A 17567-nucleotide genomic window follows, 5' to 3' on the forward strand; every position below is an offset into this window, starting at 1 on the left:
TACTCGAAAACTTGAGGTTTTCAGATAGTATTTGACTGAACTTATGTCACAGACTGGCATAAAGGCGTGTTTCAGTAACACTGTGGTTTCACACCCAAACTGCGGCGAATTCGCATTTGCTTTGATTTATGGACCTTTTGTCTAAAGGTGTTCAGGAAGTAAACTTAAATTTGCTGTTTTATGTCGTCCCATCTTTCTGCACTTTTCAGATTCTTGCTGCTTAATTGTAGTTTAGTATACATCCGTCGTCCATTTTCTATTGCAGGCCCATATCGAACCGCTTATAAGGCACAACAGAAAGTCCGATTTGACAACATCTGATGGCGCCATTTTTCCTCAGCTGAGATCGGATATTCCAAAGGTCACTTTGACCGAAGCACAAGTCGAAGAAGTGAGTGTACACGCTGTTATTTTTGTTCATAACGTCTCCCATGCTTGCGACGGGCTTCGCTTGTGAACGTTCAGTTTGGATTCCACATCTAATTATCCCGGTGTTATCCAGTGTTACCGTGTGCCTAAAAAGTGTCCGGATTCGACCCACGAAAACATACTATCTTGACCTATTCCTGAGTCGCACGTATATTCCTCGCGGCGGTGACAATGGAACTACATCCTCACCGCCCTCTTCTGAGTGGTCTTCCTCTTGTTCGGGTTCGACCACTACATTTTCAAAAATATACCGAATCCTTCAGCTGCTTTAGTGCATAACTGCCATTCAATCTCTGAAGTGTTTCGCGATTTCTTGTTGGTTGAGGCGCGTAGCCATTTTTCAAACCCTGGTCTCCCGATTGCTTTTATCCTTCCTTTAGGGCGTTCTTAGTAGACAATATATACATGCATGGCGAAACTTTTCCTTTTTTTCTTCTCCCAGTGTTTGCCTTTTCACTCTACACGTGCCGTATCCCTTACGCATACTTGGTGCTCCACGTCCCTCATCAACGCCACTGAAGACTATATGGTAGTCCATACCAGGTACATCTGAGCCCCATAGATCGGTCACTGCAGTCACTTTGACGATAATGCTATAGCAGATATCAGTTATATTTGGTGAAAAATAATCTCCTATCGATTTCGGTTGACACGGTATTAACCGATCGCTGTTGTGAACGAGGAGTGTCAGCGAGATTCTTGAACTGCTCAGTCTACATTTGTGTCTCAGCCGTTGAAATGGGCATTTCATATACTTGTGTTTTATCTGTGATAGATGCGCCAGCGGCGTTTAGAAGAACAGAAGAACAATCCTCACTATTTGAAACCGACCCTATTTAATGGCCATCAAGAATCGTCGGAACCAGCGAACAATGCATACCAAGCGCTGGATGATCATAAGTTAACCAATTCGCAGCAAAACAGCCCTCAAGTCAAAGGAAGTGATTCCGGTATGAATCAAGTGGACGGAACACCGGGTAGGCAAACTTTTTTGTTTTTTTTTACGACTCGCCGACCGGCGATTAATCTTTGATTCGTGTGATAGGCCAATTCATTTCTTGAAGGTAACAAGGCTTTATAAACCGTGTTTGATGTATACTAAAAATACAGAAAAATTAAATCGTCCATCAAAAAGTCATGGATGTACCCTGCGGTCGTATATTGCACCTCAGTTGCTGCGTTGCTGAGAACTTCATTAGTTTGATTGTTCCTTGAATGAATTCCACTTTTTCTTGATGGATGTCCGCACGGAAACATTGTAGGTTCGTTTGAAGTATACGTTCTTGCCTTTCCTCTAATTTACCCACACACTAGACCATTTGGAGACGGTAATAGTCCGTCACCCAAAGAATAAGGCGATACTAACATGAGGATAGACCCGTGAGACGTGGAGTCTTTTAACCCCAAACGCAGTCGAATCAACTGTATTAAGGTGGATACAACAGTTGTCAGACCCGTTCCTAAGTTTGTACGAAAATTTTTGGATTTCTCATAAATCACCCTCCTTTAGAGTGAAGTCCTCACATGACTGTGATTTTCTTCAGTTCCGGATTTCACTAGTGAATCCTATTTAGAGGGAACATACTGCGCGGGCTAACATGAGTAGGCGATCAGAGTATATTCTGGTAACGCGTACCACAGAACAGTCCGTCAGTCGATTTCTCTAGTCGACATCCTTTGATTGATAAGCTTCACTCAGCAGCTGTTGTCTATCACTCATTATGAAATGAAGTAGCAGGGTATTTATTTCTCAAATATGGCGATACCATTCGACGTGGCGCCTTTTTTCGCGGATGATACTAGTGGTATTAACCGAGGATGATCTTCGTTTTTCGGACCCCACGAGTGATGGTCACAAAGTGCTTTCACTGGTTTAACCATATGATAGTATTTACATCAAAATTTTCAGTGTTCTAATCTCCTTTTGTATTCACTAAACGTGGTTTCGCTCCAACTAAGATTTGGACTTTTCCTGGATGGTGTTTTGTCGGTGCTTACTGCGTTACCAAGCTTAATCAATCAGTTTGTTGATTTGTGAATAAATCCTCTGGAAAAACAATCCGATGGAGATTGTTCTGTGTCTCTACCAACATGTCGTCTCGCCCAGCAAACAAAATAAGCTACATCGAAGCGCTTATTTATGTTCAAGGCGTTACTGTAGTTGACTGAGTGTTTCAAACCTACTCAGCATTGAGAACAAGCGCCCTCTTCATAGGCTATTTCTCGCTCGAGAGTGATTTAGGTGGATGTTCTTTCGGGTGGTACCAGTAAAGGGACCAGTCGAATAAAGTTACGCCAAATAGCAAATTCAGTTGCAGCAGCTGATTAGCCGCGAACATGATGCATCACCTCGCAACTACACAATCCTATCAAGGCCCAGGTTGAGTGATTCCATGAACTATGAGTCGACAACACCCAGCATGTTTTAGCAACTCGATCTAGAACTTCACTAAGCATCTTGGGGTTGTATAACATGGAAAACACAATGGGTTGTATCAGCGTTTATTAGCTGGTTAATTATGTGGATTAATGCTCCAGATTCTGATCTGAACTATATTTTTGCCCATGCTGCATATACAAGAAGCCCACATTTTGTGAATTATGAAGCCCTCTTTTCTCTGTCCGGCTTGTAACGTTGACTTCTATCGGATCACTCGGGTGTGTCTGTTTTCATTCCGACCGTCTGCTTTTGCACTACCTAGGAGACGCATCTGAACACGTTTCCGTGCTTTTCACCTACTCACCAACATTGATTTTCGAAGTCTTTCCATAATCATGTTTCTGCTCCTTCAGTTCATGGACTGGCTCGATCTGACCAGTTTGCAGAAGAAATACAACAAAGGTTTGCAGAGTTGGCGATGCAGGAATCAAAGTCTCGGTAGGTGCATATTGGCTATGAGGTGAACCAAAAACGCTCCCTCTATACTCGCCCGTACTCTATCGAAGATGCAAATGTTTATAAACTGTAATTTGTTTTTCTTGTGTATGTCCGTTCATCGGAATTCGTGGCGGCTTTTTTTCGTTTTTTTTTAAAGTGAATTTGCCTTGTGCTTGTCATATTACAGCCTCAATCCTTTTGATATTGGTACCTAGATCTGTTTTCACCAGGTTGACCTCGCAAGAGCCCTTCTCCACATATGAACTATTGTTTACCCCCTTTTGCGCGCGGACTTTTTCCTATCCGTGCAGGTCACGATCCTCGGGCGTAAAAAAGTCGCGCAAAACGAAACGATCCGGTTGCCAAGACTTCCACTTCACCGTTGAGGGGGACGAAGATATTTCAAAGCTCATAGCTTCTCCGGTTGTACGAGGAGATCTTGATATGCCCGAAGTGAGTATTTCTTTACTTTTTATCTCCACTTATGATGCAATCTTTGTCTCACACCCGTGTGTCTTTCCGCGAACTACTACTTACGAGTAGTGGTAAAAATATTCTTTTTTTCTATGTGGAGTAATTGGGTCGCCACTTTTCTCGCAAAAATATAGCCAATGTGGTTTCTATCCTTATTGTAAACCGCGTCAATAAGAATGAGACAATCAACTTAAGCACGTACTTTCGTGTGACAGATTCTCGGCCACTGCTCTGTTCCGACCGTACCACAGGCAACCTGCAATAAATCTGATCTTTCCTTGAAATATTCCCTTTCTTATCTTAATGTAAGCATTTTAAGTGCTGGACGACTGTTTGAAATCTTCAGCAACAAGCTACCCTTCAACATAAGTTGACTTCGTTTTGTGGGATGGAATTCGCAGTTGGTTTGCGGGGTCATTTGTGAGTTGTTAGATCCCCCTTCGTCTGTAGACCGAAGATAAAGCTTTAGGAATAAAGTGGCCAGTTGGTGATTGGCTACGTTGATATTTTTGTCTGGTCCCGATATTTGTCAAAAGGTGACCGAGACTGATGATGGGACAAGACAAAGACCCGCTATACGCGAGTATACACCGTTACACAGTTATTTGAGGTAATTGTGAAGTATTGTGTGGTAGTCTGTCCAGCTGCCTGCTCCTACATTATGGATACACACTGGTTAACAAAAGCTTCATGCGTCTGCAGAGGCGAATTCTGGGCGTTAGAATCTGATCAGGGGAAGCCGCATCCAGTGGGTAAATTTTCGACGCTTAAAAACCCATAATCATCTCTTGGTGGTCATCTGATATCCTACCGTTCATGCGCCTGTCAGTCCTTCGTTGGTTGTGTGTTGGGGTCACCCGCTTTGAGGCATCACAGCATAACCCGTGTGTCATACCCACATGTTAGTTCACAACAAGGATTGACCACTCAAATACTCATTCGATACGGGATTGCATGCCTTCAATGGAGGTACAACCTTTGGGACCTCCCATTACTTGTAATACCTTCACAGTTGAAAATTTTTCTCTCTCATTTCATATGGTCCATCTTGAGAGAAACGTTGTTTGAGGGGTAGTATTACCATTAGGGACAGAGTTTTTCCGCAAAGTACGGTCCAAAGCACGAGTGAACTCTGAACTAGTTCAAAATAACCAGGTTAGAGAAACAGTATGGAACTCAAAGTTGGGAGTACGTCTTCACCACCCAAACACTGTGGAGTTCACTGACTCATTCTAATTGTGATAATCTGCGATCAAACTACCAGTGTCATTCTTAAGCCTCTGAAAACAGTGGTTTTCCAATACATCAAGTTTTCTTGTCGTATAATGAATTTATTATTGATCGAGGTCTCAGCCACTGATGAAAGGAGAAAACAGGTAAGCCATATTCAACCTGAACGTTTTATTCGTGCTCTCATCCGCATCGTGGCGGCCTTTTTTGTTGTGGTTAATTTACATGTGACTGGTTTCGCATGCTGTGGTGTTGGTGGTGTGAACTTTAGACCACCTAGAAATGCGACGGAGGTTATCTCTCCAATGGAAACTGTTTTAGCGCGTGTGAAATCAAATGATAGGAATGTAGTGTTTTTTAACGGGTTGGTTGCACTTGGAGCTTTGGGGCCGGGGGCTTTGACCAGTGAATTGAAGCCAAGGGGATCCGCTTTACTCTTGAACGCAAGAAGTTTACTTCAAAGTGAAATGAAATCTGTGGAGCGTTAACAGGGGTAATGTAATTCAATGTCATACCGTGATCTATTTGGAATCTCAGCTAAAGGGTACTGTGAACGAATTTCTGCAAATTTTGTGTGAAACTCTTTTGACGAGCAGTTCAGATACAGACTGTCGTAAACTAGACAGTTTCAAATAGTACTGATTACGATAATTAACGATATTTTTCAACGCAATTACTTGTAACTGCCCTTCATCTTCTTTCCGCTTTTTCTAGGGCATATCACCCGACGATCAGTCACCTACTGAGGCAGTTGATCCCAACGACCCACACCATCGATTGAGTATCCCTCTAGACGACCTTATCAATGTTGAACCGACTGTTGCATCTAAAAACCACATGACTTCAAAGGACACATCGAGACGTACCAGAAAGGTACGTTATGCACCGTTCGTTTTTCCCTTCAGTTTGGTGTATGTTCCACCCGGATACCTTTATTTTCTGGGATCTTTTCTGTTCGTTAGATCTCACCTGTCTGGACTGGTGGACAGTACCCGTTGCTTATCGTTTGTGCGTTTTTAACCTCTATTTCCATTGTCCTTGCTCAATTTTAGCGATGTTATTAGGCGCTTCTTGGGGTGACGTCTATGTGTGCGACGATTGTTGAACTTGGTTTGGCCGGGACGTATTCATTTCCCGTCGGTCTGGGATTATACTTGGCACCGGAGGTGTAGGCACCTCCGAATGATTGTGTTAAGCTACACTAAGTCCCCTCCCCCATCCACCTTTATTCTTTTCTTTACAATAAGGCTTTCAAATAAGCCATGGTTGTACGGCAGTGAAGCATCGGTGTTGAGCACTGATGTCATGCTGTCGATGATGATGATGATACTTGGCACTAGGGTACGGAATAACATACGGTTAATCCTAGGCACTGCAGTTGCGTTGACAAGACCAACCTGTACACCTTCTCGGCGAATCGCCCCAACGTGACCAAACGCTCACTTTCAGTTGTCTCGTTTCAGCTTTGTGCAAAATTACGGACCGTTGTGGGGGGCGAGATGGCCCCAGTGGTTAGAGCACAGATTTACTGACCGGAGGGTCCGTGGTTCGAATCCGACCTCTGCCTCTCGACTTCCCCTGTGTAGGCTTGGGCAACCTGGCAGTATCCCAGCCCTCGTGCTTTCTTCGGGTGACATGGCAGCTAGGCACCGGAAGGGTGCTACAGCTGAACGCTTTCTTTCTTTTCTTTCACGGACCGTTTTAGCAACGAAAACTTATGTACTAGTCTGATTGACTGTTGTCCGTGCATCAACATATAGTAATATGTCTTTACTTCAGTCCATGCTGTGCAGTACTAATATTTCTAGCAAAACATGAGTTTATCCTGTGTATTCGTATACTCTTCATCGCGCATAACTGCCGTGCTAGTACGGCAGAACAGTACGTTCCGACGGAAACTTGCATCACCAATGTTCTGGATCTTTTTATCATTGACTGATGTACTGGGCGAAATTCCTTAGAATATCAGTTGTATTTCAGCACACAGTCATCAGATTTAGAGTACATGACTCGCCTGTTGAAGACGGGGGCGAGATGGCCCAAGTGGTAAGAGCGCGAATTTACTGACCGGAAGGTCCGTGGTTCGAATCCGACCTCCGCCTCTCGATTTCCCCTGTCTAGGCTTGGGCAACGTGACAGTATCCCAGCCCTCGTGCTTCCTTCGGGTGGCATGGCAGCTAGGCACCGAAAGGGTGCTGCAGCTGAAAGCTGTTGAAGATGATGGACTTGAACTATCGTGCAATTTTTATGACGAGTTCAACTGTGCTGGTGATGCGAGAATGTGGTGACGGTGCGAACTGCTGATAAATCCAGCTTCGTTTTCCAGTGACGATTGACTGATGGCCACGAAATTCAATTATATTCATTCTTCAAAAGAAACAAACGGTAGTCATTCATGGTTTCCATGGGTTTCTGATTGGTAGCTACCTTCGTTAGTCACCAGACTTCAGTTTGCACTCTAACTTCTCATATTCCATACCATCACATTAGAATTCAGTACCGAATCGGTCTCCATTAAGCGGCTTTGATTAGTTTTCACATTCTCGGAAACCCTACACATTCATTTCAAGCCAAGTTCGACTTCAATCAGTAGCCAATTGGGTGTGAACAATGTCCTCCCAACAGGAAATTCCCATGCACACAGCTGAGTGCAGTACTGGAAAACTGTCCAACGCGCGTTTTTCTGTTTGTGACAGAAACTTCAATATCTCTTATTTAGACGAACTAAAAGCCAAATTGATTTTCATAACTTCCCAGGTTTCTGCTTGCATTTCAGTCATCATGACCACTAATCGGTCTCAGTGTCCTTTGAATATTTGTGTTACTGATTACTGTCTGTACGTAAGCCCAATAGAAATTGCGTTGTCGCGCTAGTTGAGTGAGCTCAAACTCAACCCTGAATTCCTCTTCACTATCATTACAGTTATCACTATTACTCCGTCCCTTTAAGTAACTGTCTTCTGTTGTCTTTGGGTCAGCTACCACGGGCAAAATGTGGGAACAGAAAGCTAGAATGAGAGAAAAGTTAAGGATCCTACTGTTTTGATGTACTAGTGAGGCTGAAAGTGGGGAGCAGGGTCAATTAAGTTAGGTAACCACGCTGACCTATCAAAAAGTCGATGAGAGTTGTCAGCTCTTCAGCCTGTTAGGGGACATTTGGTAATTCCGCTAGGTTGTGCAACCAAAATTTCATAGCTCGAAACCTTGTCATCAGCGGCTCCTCTGTCTTGTTGGGGGTCTTCGGAAGTGGCTGTCTCCATGTCCGGAGGGTACTACCGAGTCACTGTCCATCGTAATTTTAGGCATATTTTTCCATGAAAGTGAATTTATCCTGGTAAGCTGGCACAGAGCTGCTCCTTTCGTCCGGTGCGTTAGCTTGATAGGAGTGTGTTGGCAGAGGCAGCCAACTGTATGCAAATTTTGGACTGTAATGATTGCCTGGTCGCACAAACCACGAAAAATTGTCTTCTCCGACGGCAGCGTCGCTGAAGTGGCAAGACGGATGTGACTTTGCTCATCCTATACATAACCCTATTCATAGCATGGGAACAGAAACACTCGACAATTCCAGAGTGGATGAAGTTGTCGACAACCCTGGGCGGATAGTCTGTTGTGTCAAACTGTTCCTGACCCAGTCTCGTAGTGATTTTTTAACATTTCAAAGTGCATCTGGAAAAAATTGTTTTTTCTAAGATTGAAGGTGAATCAGAACTAGAATCATCGTACTTAGTGTCCAACTGCATATCATCCAGATTTGCAGTTGTTTCCCTCATACCGTAAATCTGGGAGTTGAAAATGAGAGTATGGATCTAGTACCCTTAGTGGTCCTCGCTTGGTGTGAGGCCATGGAATACAGTTTCCGATGAACAACTTGCGTACACCAGACGTATCATATATATATATATATATATATATATATATATATACTGTATGTACGCAATCTCTACTTCAGAGTGGAATCTGAACCCACTAAGAACTCATGTTCTCTTGTTGCTGCGCGCAGTCGAGTAGTTCCAAACGAAAGCATTCTTGCCATTGTACTGCAGTCGCTGGATCACTCGTTTATTCATTGATTTTTGTAGCGTACAGGACATTTCCATAGGTTTAGCCTACACACGATCGCAGTATGCAAAAGTCTACGCAAATGGGCCCGTTCTGTTGCAGGCCAAGATCCAGCGTCTCTCGTTGGGCGTTCCCATCACCTAAGCTCTGAATGGCCCAACTCCATATGGATGTAGTCAGCCATGTGTCGTCCTCCAGCGGTTTGATCTACTTGCCGGCCATTGTTAATCGCTGTACCCAATGGCCATTTCATGCCAGCTGTAAGCGCTGAGTGTATGTTCCGAAAGACACCGTTATTACTGTGATGTTAGCGACTGTGCGTCGGTTCGCGTATCTGTTTTTTCAGTATCACAGAGGCAATTTTACTGCCGTGACAGACAGCGCCAAACCTCAGTTTAGTTCGCAACCTTTGATTCTTATGGCATTTTGCAGAACTCCGTGTGCTTGCACAGTGCACCAAAAACGAAGACTGTACCTTGAGTACACAACATCCCGTTACTTGCATGCATAGTGTAGCTGCGCCCACGTTATCTTATGAAATCAGTCTTACTAATAACATTATTGTTGTCTTAGCCGCGCTGTTCAAAATCCACAGTCTAGTGTAGCTATACGATTTGGTAAACAATGATCAGAGTGGTATAGCACTCCTCGAGGATGCACTTCCACCAGAGCCTTAGGATAGACACTTTCCAGACCTCTAAATTGCTGATAGACTTCATAAAAGACGGACACATCAACATGACAATCCACTTGCCGCTGAGCGACCTGGGTCAGTTGTCTGAACGGCCAAGGTTTCCACTGCGTAGTGTCCGTTAGAACATGTATATTAATCTCCTTTTATATAGTTCTACATCATGCTAGCCTTGGTGAGTGGGGTATCCATTGTGCTACGGGTGAACCCATTTTTTTCCTCTGGTTAATCGGTCTGTTGAATTCACCTCTGACTCTGTCTTTTCAAAGACCTGGTCTAACCCTGGCTGATTGTGTACGCTGGAGAGGCGATATTTCGACATGGTCACCTCAATTTTGTTATGTTATTTTGACCGTATTTTTTTACTAAGCGTATGGTTAGCGGTGTTTTCTAACCCAATAAGCCGATTAGTTCAAAATTCGAATCCCTGTACAGCCGTCGTTACTGATACGATAGTGCAACGTCGATAATTCAGCTAACTTCACAACACTGAGGATCCGATTTGTCTGCTCGAACTCAGTGGGTCCTACGTAAAGCAGTGTGGCGTGATACACAATCATAACTTGGTGTGCTGTCGAAAATGTTTTGTGGCAGTGAAGTGACTGAGAACAGTTCCGTTTTGTGAAATCCACAAAGGTGCTGCCGAGGGTATCGTCAACCGAACTAGCATAAACTCGCATAAACCTAAAAGTGTATTGGGGTGTGCTAAGCACACTGTCATGGTTATGTCAGACTAGGTCTGTCTGTCTGTCTGTCACACAACACACTTTGTAGCTCTAAACACGATACGGAAAAAGGTGTCCCTGTTTTCGAATGAAATAATGGAGATAACGCAACAAACTGAAAGCCGTGAAACATCTCACAACATTCGATGTTTTCTGCGCAGCCATGGGTCGTAGTGTATCGGGGAACACTGGTAAAAATGCTCAGATTCTGCCGAAAAGATCAGAAATCATATCCTCTATCTTTTTTCGGAAAAGTTCGAGAAAGATGTAGGAATGGAGTAATGTGCCATATTGTGATATTTGACACAAGATGTAAAGCACATTGAGAAAAAGTCAAATCTCTTTACAATTACGGGTAGAATCACAGCCGCAGGACGGGGTCTGGAATCTACGATCGTAAATGAAACCTGACTTGAACACAGTCAGTTTTTGTTACCCCAATGTGAAGGTTTTCATCAATTTTCAGTAGTAAATTTTCCGAAAGAAGCTATTTTTCTGCATATTATTTCAAACGTAATTTCCGGAACCCATTTTTTTCCTCTGGTTAATCGGTCTGTTGAATTCACCTCTGACTCTGTCTTTTCAAAGACCTGGTCTAACCCTGGCTGATTGTGTACGCTGGAGAGGCGATATTTCGACATGGTCACCTCAATTTTGTTATGTTATTTTGACCGTATTTTTTTACTAAGCGTATGGTTAGCGGTGTTTTCTAACCCAATAAGCCGATTAGTTCAAAATTCGAATCCCTGTACAGCCGTCGTTACTGATACGATAGTGCAACGTCGATAATTCAGCTAACTTCACAACACTGAGGATCCGATTTGTCTGCTCGAACTCAGTGGGTCCTACGTAAAGCAGTGTGGCGTGATACACAATCATAACTTGGTGTGCTGTCGAAAATGTTTTGTGGCAGTGAAGTGACTGAGAACAGTTCCGTTTTGTGAAATCCACAAAGGTGCTGCCGAGGGTATCGTCAACCGAACTAGCATAAACTCGCATAAACCTAAAAGTGTATTGGGGTGTGCTAAGCACACTGTCATGGTTATGTCAGACTAGGTCTGTCTGTCTGTCTGTCACACAACACACTTTGTAGCTCTAAACACGATACGGAAAAAGGTGTCCCTGTTTTCGAATGAAATAATGGAGATAACGCAACAAACTGAAAGCCGTGAAACATCTCACAACATTCGATGTTTTCTGCGCAGCCATGGGTCGTAGTGTATCGGGGAACACTGGTAAAAATGCTCAGATTCTGCCGAAAAGATCAGAAATCATATCCTCTATCTTTTTTCGGAAAAGTTCGAGAAAGATGTAGGAATGGAGTAATGTGCCATATTGTGATATTTGACACAAGATGTAAAGCACATTGAGAAAAAGTCAAATCTCTTTACAATTACGGGTAGAATCACAGCCGCAGGACGGGGTCTGGAATCTACGATCGTAAATGAAACCTGACTTGAACACAGTCAGTTTTTGTTACCCCAATGTGAAGGTTTTCATCAATTTTCAGTAGTAAATTTTCCGAAAGAAGCTATTTTTCTGCATATTATTTCAAACGTAATTTCCGGTTTTCATAGGGGAAACTACTCACAAGTTTGCTGAAAACCCTTCGACCTTGTCAGTTTCCTTTATGGAAATATACTACGGTATCTTGAATGTCGTGCCAACTGAAACATGAGGCGGCCTGTGTGCAGCACTTTCAGTTGTAGAATATCATAAACGAAAGATTCAGTTGAGTCTCTTGTGAAAACCAAATCGATTTGCAAATGAGTGTATTTCTCGTAATTTCCGGTTATTATTTTTAGGGGTGCGCGTTGTGTTTGACACGCCTCTCTGTTACAATGACTGTTCTAGCTGGATTTTGTTATCGCTCCCTAGGGCCCCACTGGCTGTGTCAAGTTAAGGCACTTTTCATCCTGTCTTCGTTTTTCTATCTTCCATATCCGTATCGTGCTTTTCTTACTTCGCTTGTCTTGTAGTTTGAAAAACGTCACACAATCGCCAATGCGAAGGACACGAATACACGCTCCACGTCAGCTGTTGATGTATCCTCGGATCAATTGTCGCTCCAGAATCACACCTTGATAGCCGAACCATCAAATAATGGTGATTACCTTCAGATTTCCAATGAGAACAGGACGCGGAGGCACGAAACCTCATCGAGCATAAAGGTGCGCACTGCTTCTGTCAGTTAATTACTACGTGTTTGAGGTTCTGATATTTAGTACATGGATTGGTTGCATTGATTGCATGGAACACATCTATGCAATCAACGCTGATGTGTGTAGTAAGCCAGAGCCATTTGTCACTTATTTGTGGGACGCATTCCATTTTTCACTGAGAGCTTGTCACAGTGTTCCTCTTTCAATATGAAGTAGTTGCGTTGAAGACACAATTTTTTAAGTTCGATGCTCAACCTGAAAGAAGTGTACTCCGGAGATGTGTTCTTACTTCATCCGCTAATATTGCTTACTATTGTCTTATCATTGTGTGTGGTTAGTTGATGTTTGATTGCAATTTGATGAGCCTCACTATCCGCGCAACCTTTTTCGGTGAGGGGTTAATCTTCGACGTGAACGTAACAGGTCATTTTCAGGGTATTCCCTGACTTTAGCTCGGCTGCTTTTCAGTGTTCGTTGTAAATCTAAAATAGTGGTTTACTGTAATCTTCCTTTCAGCAGAATACCTCCCCTAGCATGGTATCTCCAGATCCCAATCCATCCCTCTCCATCACACCGAGCCAAGCACGTTTTGCTCGCAGGGAGATCTCTCCCGAGAATTTCTCTGAAGTGCTCTCCAATACGATCAACGACTGTTCACGCAATGGAAAGGTTCGTTGTCCCGCCACTGTCGCGTTGGCCGAATCAGGTGACACTGCTCAGTGGTGCAAGGCCTTTCGACGTGTCCTCAGGGTCATTGTGAAGAAGCTTCCATGTTACCGTAAGTTAGGAGTGTCACCATGAAAAAATAGGGAAAGTCCTTTTGGGAGTACAAATCCTTTTTATGATGACGTTATGGAATCGTAGATGTGAGAAATTTACCTCACTTGTTTGGGCTTTCGGGAACTCCGAGGGTTCCTAAATCCAGCTTCGTTTATGTTACGGGTGCCATGGTATCTCGCACTTCTAACAAAGTGTCCTCTCTAGTTGGATATAAAAATCGCTTTACAGCGGATGTACAACGTCAGCAATTTTGCTGATCTCTATGACTCCACATCTCCCGATTGTGACTTTGTCATTATTCTAGTTTCCTGAGCATTCCTTTAGTAAATTCAACATCGGATAGACGAGATATATTATCAGGCACAACGTCGTAATTCACCGTGGAGTACGATAGTGTCGTGGTTCCCTTCAAGTCATCGTTTGTTTTGCGGTTCACTTGTGTCTGATTTATTATCCCGATGACCACAGACAAAGTATTTAGCATAGTCACTTCTATACTCTTCGAGGTTTTGGGGGTATTATACCGTTCTGTTTTCTTGTGCTACTTGGTATTACGGATGATTGTTCGGTAAAAAGGTCGTTTTTGGAAACATGCGCTGTTTCAATTTGTTCGCTTCTTAGCTTTGCCGGTGCTGGTTGATTTCTTCCCAGTCTTTGGTTATTAGTTCACGTTTGTCCTCACTTTATCTTTACAGCCGTGGAGATAATCGATTCCCGTGCTGCCTCTCTCTATACGGAGCGGGAATCTCTTGGGCACCCTCTTTGTATTCTTATTAAACTTTCGGTAAGTGTTCAGTATTTACCCCGTCATCGTGCCCTTGACCGAGAAGGTTTCTGTCATAGTTGGCTTTTTACTCACGGGATACCTTTGCCCTGTTTATTTGAGGATAGTGTCTGACAAAGGTTGAAATTCCTCTGACAACTCGAGTCTTGCAGCGTTTGTCATCCCGACGGTACAAGTTTACTAGTTAGGCTTCTTCAGTAGGTGGCCGGGAAGCGTATTCGCAAGTCAAGGGCGGTATTTACATCTCATTCGTCTTCTGGCAACAACGGATATAACCTTCTTATTCACTGGATTGATCTCTTTAGTAGTAGGTAGTTGTGGGATGTGTAGATTTCATGCTCAAATCCCTCTTGTCTGAACAGTTGCCCTCCTGCCCTGGCGCAATTATTCTGGTGAGTCCACACCAAAGGGAGAAGCACTGGACTCGATTATCAGGTGACACTGCTCAGTGGTGCAAGGCCTTTCGACGTGTCCTCAGGGTCATTGTGAAGAAGCTTCCATGTTACCGTAAGTTAGGAGTGTCACCATGAAAAAATAGGGAAAGTCCTTTTGGGAGTACAAATCCTTTTTATGATGACGTTATGGAATCGTAGATGTGAGAAATTTACCTCACTTGTTTGGGCTTTCGGGAACTCCGAGGGTTCCTAAATCCAGCTTCGTTTATGTTACGGGTGCCATGGTATCTCGCACTTCTAACAAAGTGTCCTCTCTAGTTGGATATAAAAATCGCTTTACAGCGGATGTACAACGTCAGCAATTTTGCTGATCTCTATGACTCCACATCTCCCGATTGTGACTTTGTCATTATTCTAGTTTCCTGAGCATTCCTTTAGTAAATTCAACATCGGATAGACGAGATATATTATCAGGCACAACGTCGTAATTCACCGTGGAGTACGATAGTGTCGTGGTTCCCTTCAAGTCATCGTTTGTTTTGCGGTTCACTTGTGTCTGATTTATTATCCCGATGACCACAGACAAAGTATTTAGCATAGTCACTTCTATACTCTTCGAGGTTTTGGGGGTATTATACCGTTCTGTTTTCTTGTGCTACTTGGTATTACGGATGATTGTTCGGTAAAAAGGTCGTTTTTGGAAACATGCGCTGTTTCAATTTGTTCGCTTCTTAGCTTTGCCGGTGCTGGTTGATTTCTTCCCAGTCTTTGGTTATTAGTTCACGTTTGTCCTCACTTTATCTTTACAGCCGTGGAGATAATCGATTCCCGTGCTGCCTCTCTCTATACGGAGCGGGAATCTCTTGGGCACCCTCTTTGTATTCTTATTAAACTTTCGGTAAGTGTTCAGTATTTACCCCGTCATCGTGCCCTTGACCGAGAAGGTTTCTGTCATAGTTGGCTTTTTACTCACGGGATACCTTTGCCCTGTTTATTTGAGGATAGTGTCTGACAAAGGTTGAAATTCCTCTGACAACTCGAGTCTTGCAGCGTTTGTCATCCCGACGGTACAAGTTTACTAGTTAGGCTTCTTCAGTAGGTGGCCGGGAAGCGTATTCGCAAGTCAAGGGCGGTATTTACATCTCATTCGTCTTCTGGCAACAACGGATATAACCTTCTTATTCACTGGATTGATCTCTTTAGTAGTAGGTAGTTGTGGGATGTGTAGATTTCATGCTCAAATCCCTCTTGTCTGAACAGTTGCCCTCCTGCCCTGGCGCAATTATTCTGGTGAGTCCACACCAAAGGGAGAAGCACTGGACTCGATTTTCACTCTTATTGGAGCTCATCAGCAGTGCATATCCTTGGCCGTGCCAAGGTCTGAACTCCAAACATCTGAAATGCGAGGCCGGGCTAGCGTGTTGCCACTACTCTAACGGTGTACGCTGGATGCATCTGAATTTTCACGTCCAAACAGGTTCACCCTGTGGCGGTGTAACTGGTTCGCTCGGTGCCTCGAACGGCGACCGATTGGCTCTCCTGTCAGGGCCTCCCACTGAGGTAGCTCAGCAGACGCTTGATACCTGTTGGACAATTTTAATTCGTTGTGGCGAAACTCAGGTCCAGTGCTTGCCCAATTGGGTGTGGACTCACCAGAATACTTGCGCAAGGAGGGGAGAACGATTGTTCGGACGAGAGTGACGTGAGCGTCATAACCAGTAGTTTGCGCGAGCCTCGGAGTAGATGAAAAATCCTGAATATGTTGGGAGGGAGCTTTTGGGAGGAAAACGAAGTTGTTCGGATTGGAAATTGTTTACTTTGCAGGTGGTGAGATATCTATCTATGGTACTGTTCTCAAGGCAAGAAAGACAAATAGCCTCATTGAGAATTGTACATCCTAGTGCGTTGCACAAACACCACCATCCTACTCCCTTAGAGTGTTCCGTGTCGAGTACGTCCAAGGTCGTTATGGTAGTGCGTAGTCCAAACCCCCCACCCACACTGTAACTCTCACTGTCCACGCTTTATGTCAAATCGGGCATCCTTTCCTATCTCCGAAACACGTATTAAATACTCCAACTCGGTCAGATACCTTGAACCTCCTGAGATGAGCCAATTTATTTCACACTTAGCTTTTTCAGGATCTGAAAATCTTTATACAGTACCGTATGACGTAGGACTCACGCCCACCAATCGAAAATTGCAGCACTGTATTAGCTCAGTACTCTCGAGCTAATCTTCCTAGAGGGCTATTAGAAACACACAAACACAACAAAAACCCTTTGGAGAGTGAAAAAGTGAGACCCCCTCAAGACGGTCCTTACGAGCTGTCCTACTTGACATAACGAACGCTGGTTGTATCTTGGTTCAACGGTTTCTGTTGATGAGTACTTGTTACTCATCGGTTGAACTTGCTTGTCTAGAACTCTCGAATATTATTGCGCATGTTAAGATTCTGCCTTTTCTCAAGGTCTATGAGCTTTTTGAAATTCACTGTCTTCGGTAAATGTTATTCCCTAGTTAAATTTTTTTTGAAACTAACGTCACTTCCAGTTCAAGGGTCTTCATCGCTCAACGCATCTCAATCCTGGCACCTTTGCTGAGAGAGAAACTCGATAGAGCGCTAGTGCATCGAGCAACATACTGCCGTTTGTTTCCTGCCTCTGATAACAGTAAAGCAGTAGTATTGTAATCCCTCGCGTATAACAAGCCAGTGGTGTGAATCACATTGGATTGAACGGTTACCATTATCATTTATTTTTGAAGAGCATGGTCACAAACATAAAAAGTGAGTGCAAGCGATGAATGCGAAAGAGTAACAGGAGAATATGGGAGAAAAGAGAAACGTCTCATTCGAAATCATCCCAAGGACAGTGCCAGTCTGATGAGGTGAATCCCAAAGTATGTAATGATTTTGGTATGGGAACACGCGTCTAAGGACCAACAACCAAAGAAAG

The 17567-nt window shown here is 43.6% G+C and overlaps 1 protein-coding gene across 1 annotated transcript in view; it reads left to right on the top strand.

Moving 5' to 3' along the window:
* The window catches only part of T265_04176 (hypothetical protein), a gene marked incomplete at both ends in the record, with an annotated part of 57212 nt that overhangs the window by 35321 nt on the left and 4324 nt on the right, over nt 1-17567 (top strand). Inside the window, 8 exons of the mRNA XM_009168846.1 lie at nt 266-391; nt 1205-1406; nt 3223-3307; nt 3619-3760; nt 5726-5884; nt 12469-12660; nt 13168-13429; nt 14127-14215. Of these exons, the coding sequence (XP_009167110.1) occupies nt 266-391; nt 1205-1406; nt 3223-3307; nt 3619-3760; nt 5726-5884; nt 12469-12660; nt 13168-13429; nt 14127-14215 (1257 nt within the window). The remainder of the gene's footprint in view (nt 1-265; nt 392-1204; nt 1407-3222; nt 3308-3618; nt 3761-5725; nt 5885-12468; nt 12661-13167; nt 13430-14126; nt 14216-17567) is intronic.

The sequence above is a fragment of the Opisthorchis viverrini genome, assembly GCF_000715545.1.
Source record: "Opisthorchis viverrini unplaced genomic scaffold opera_v5_67, whole genome shotgun sequence".
In the NCBI taxonomy this organism is placed as follows: Eukaryota; Metazoa; Platyhelminthes; class Trematoda; order Opisthorchiida; family Opisthorchiidae; genus Opisthorchis; species Opisthorchis viverrini.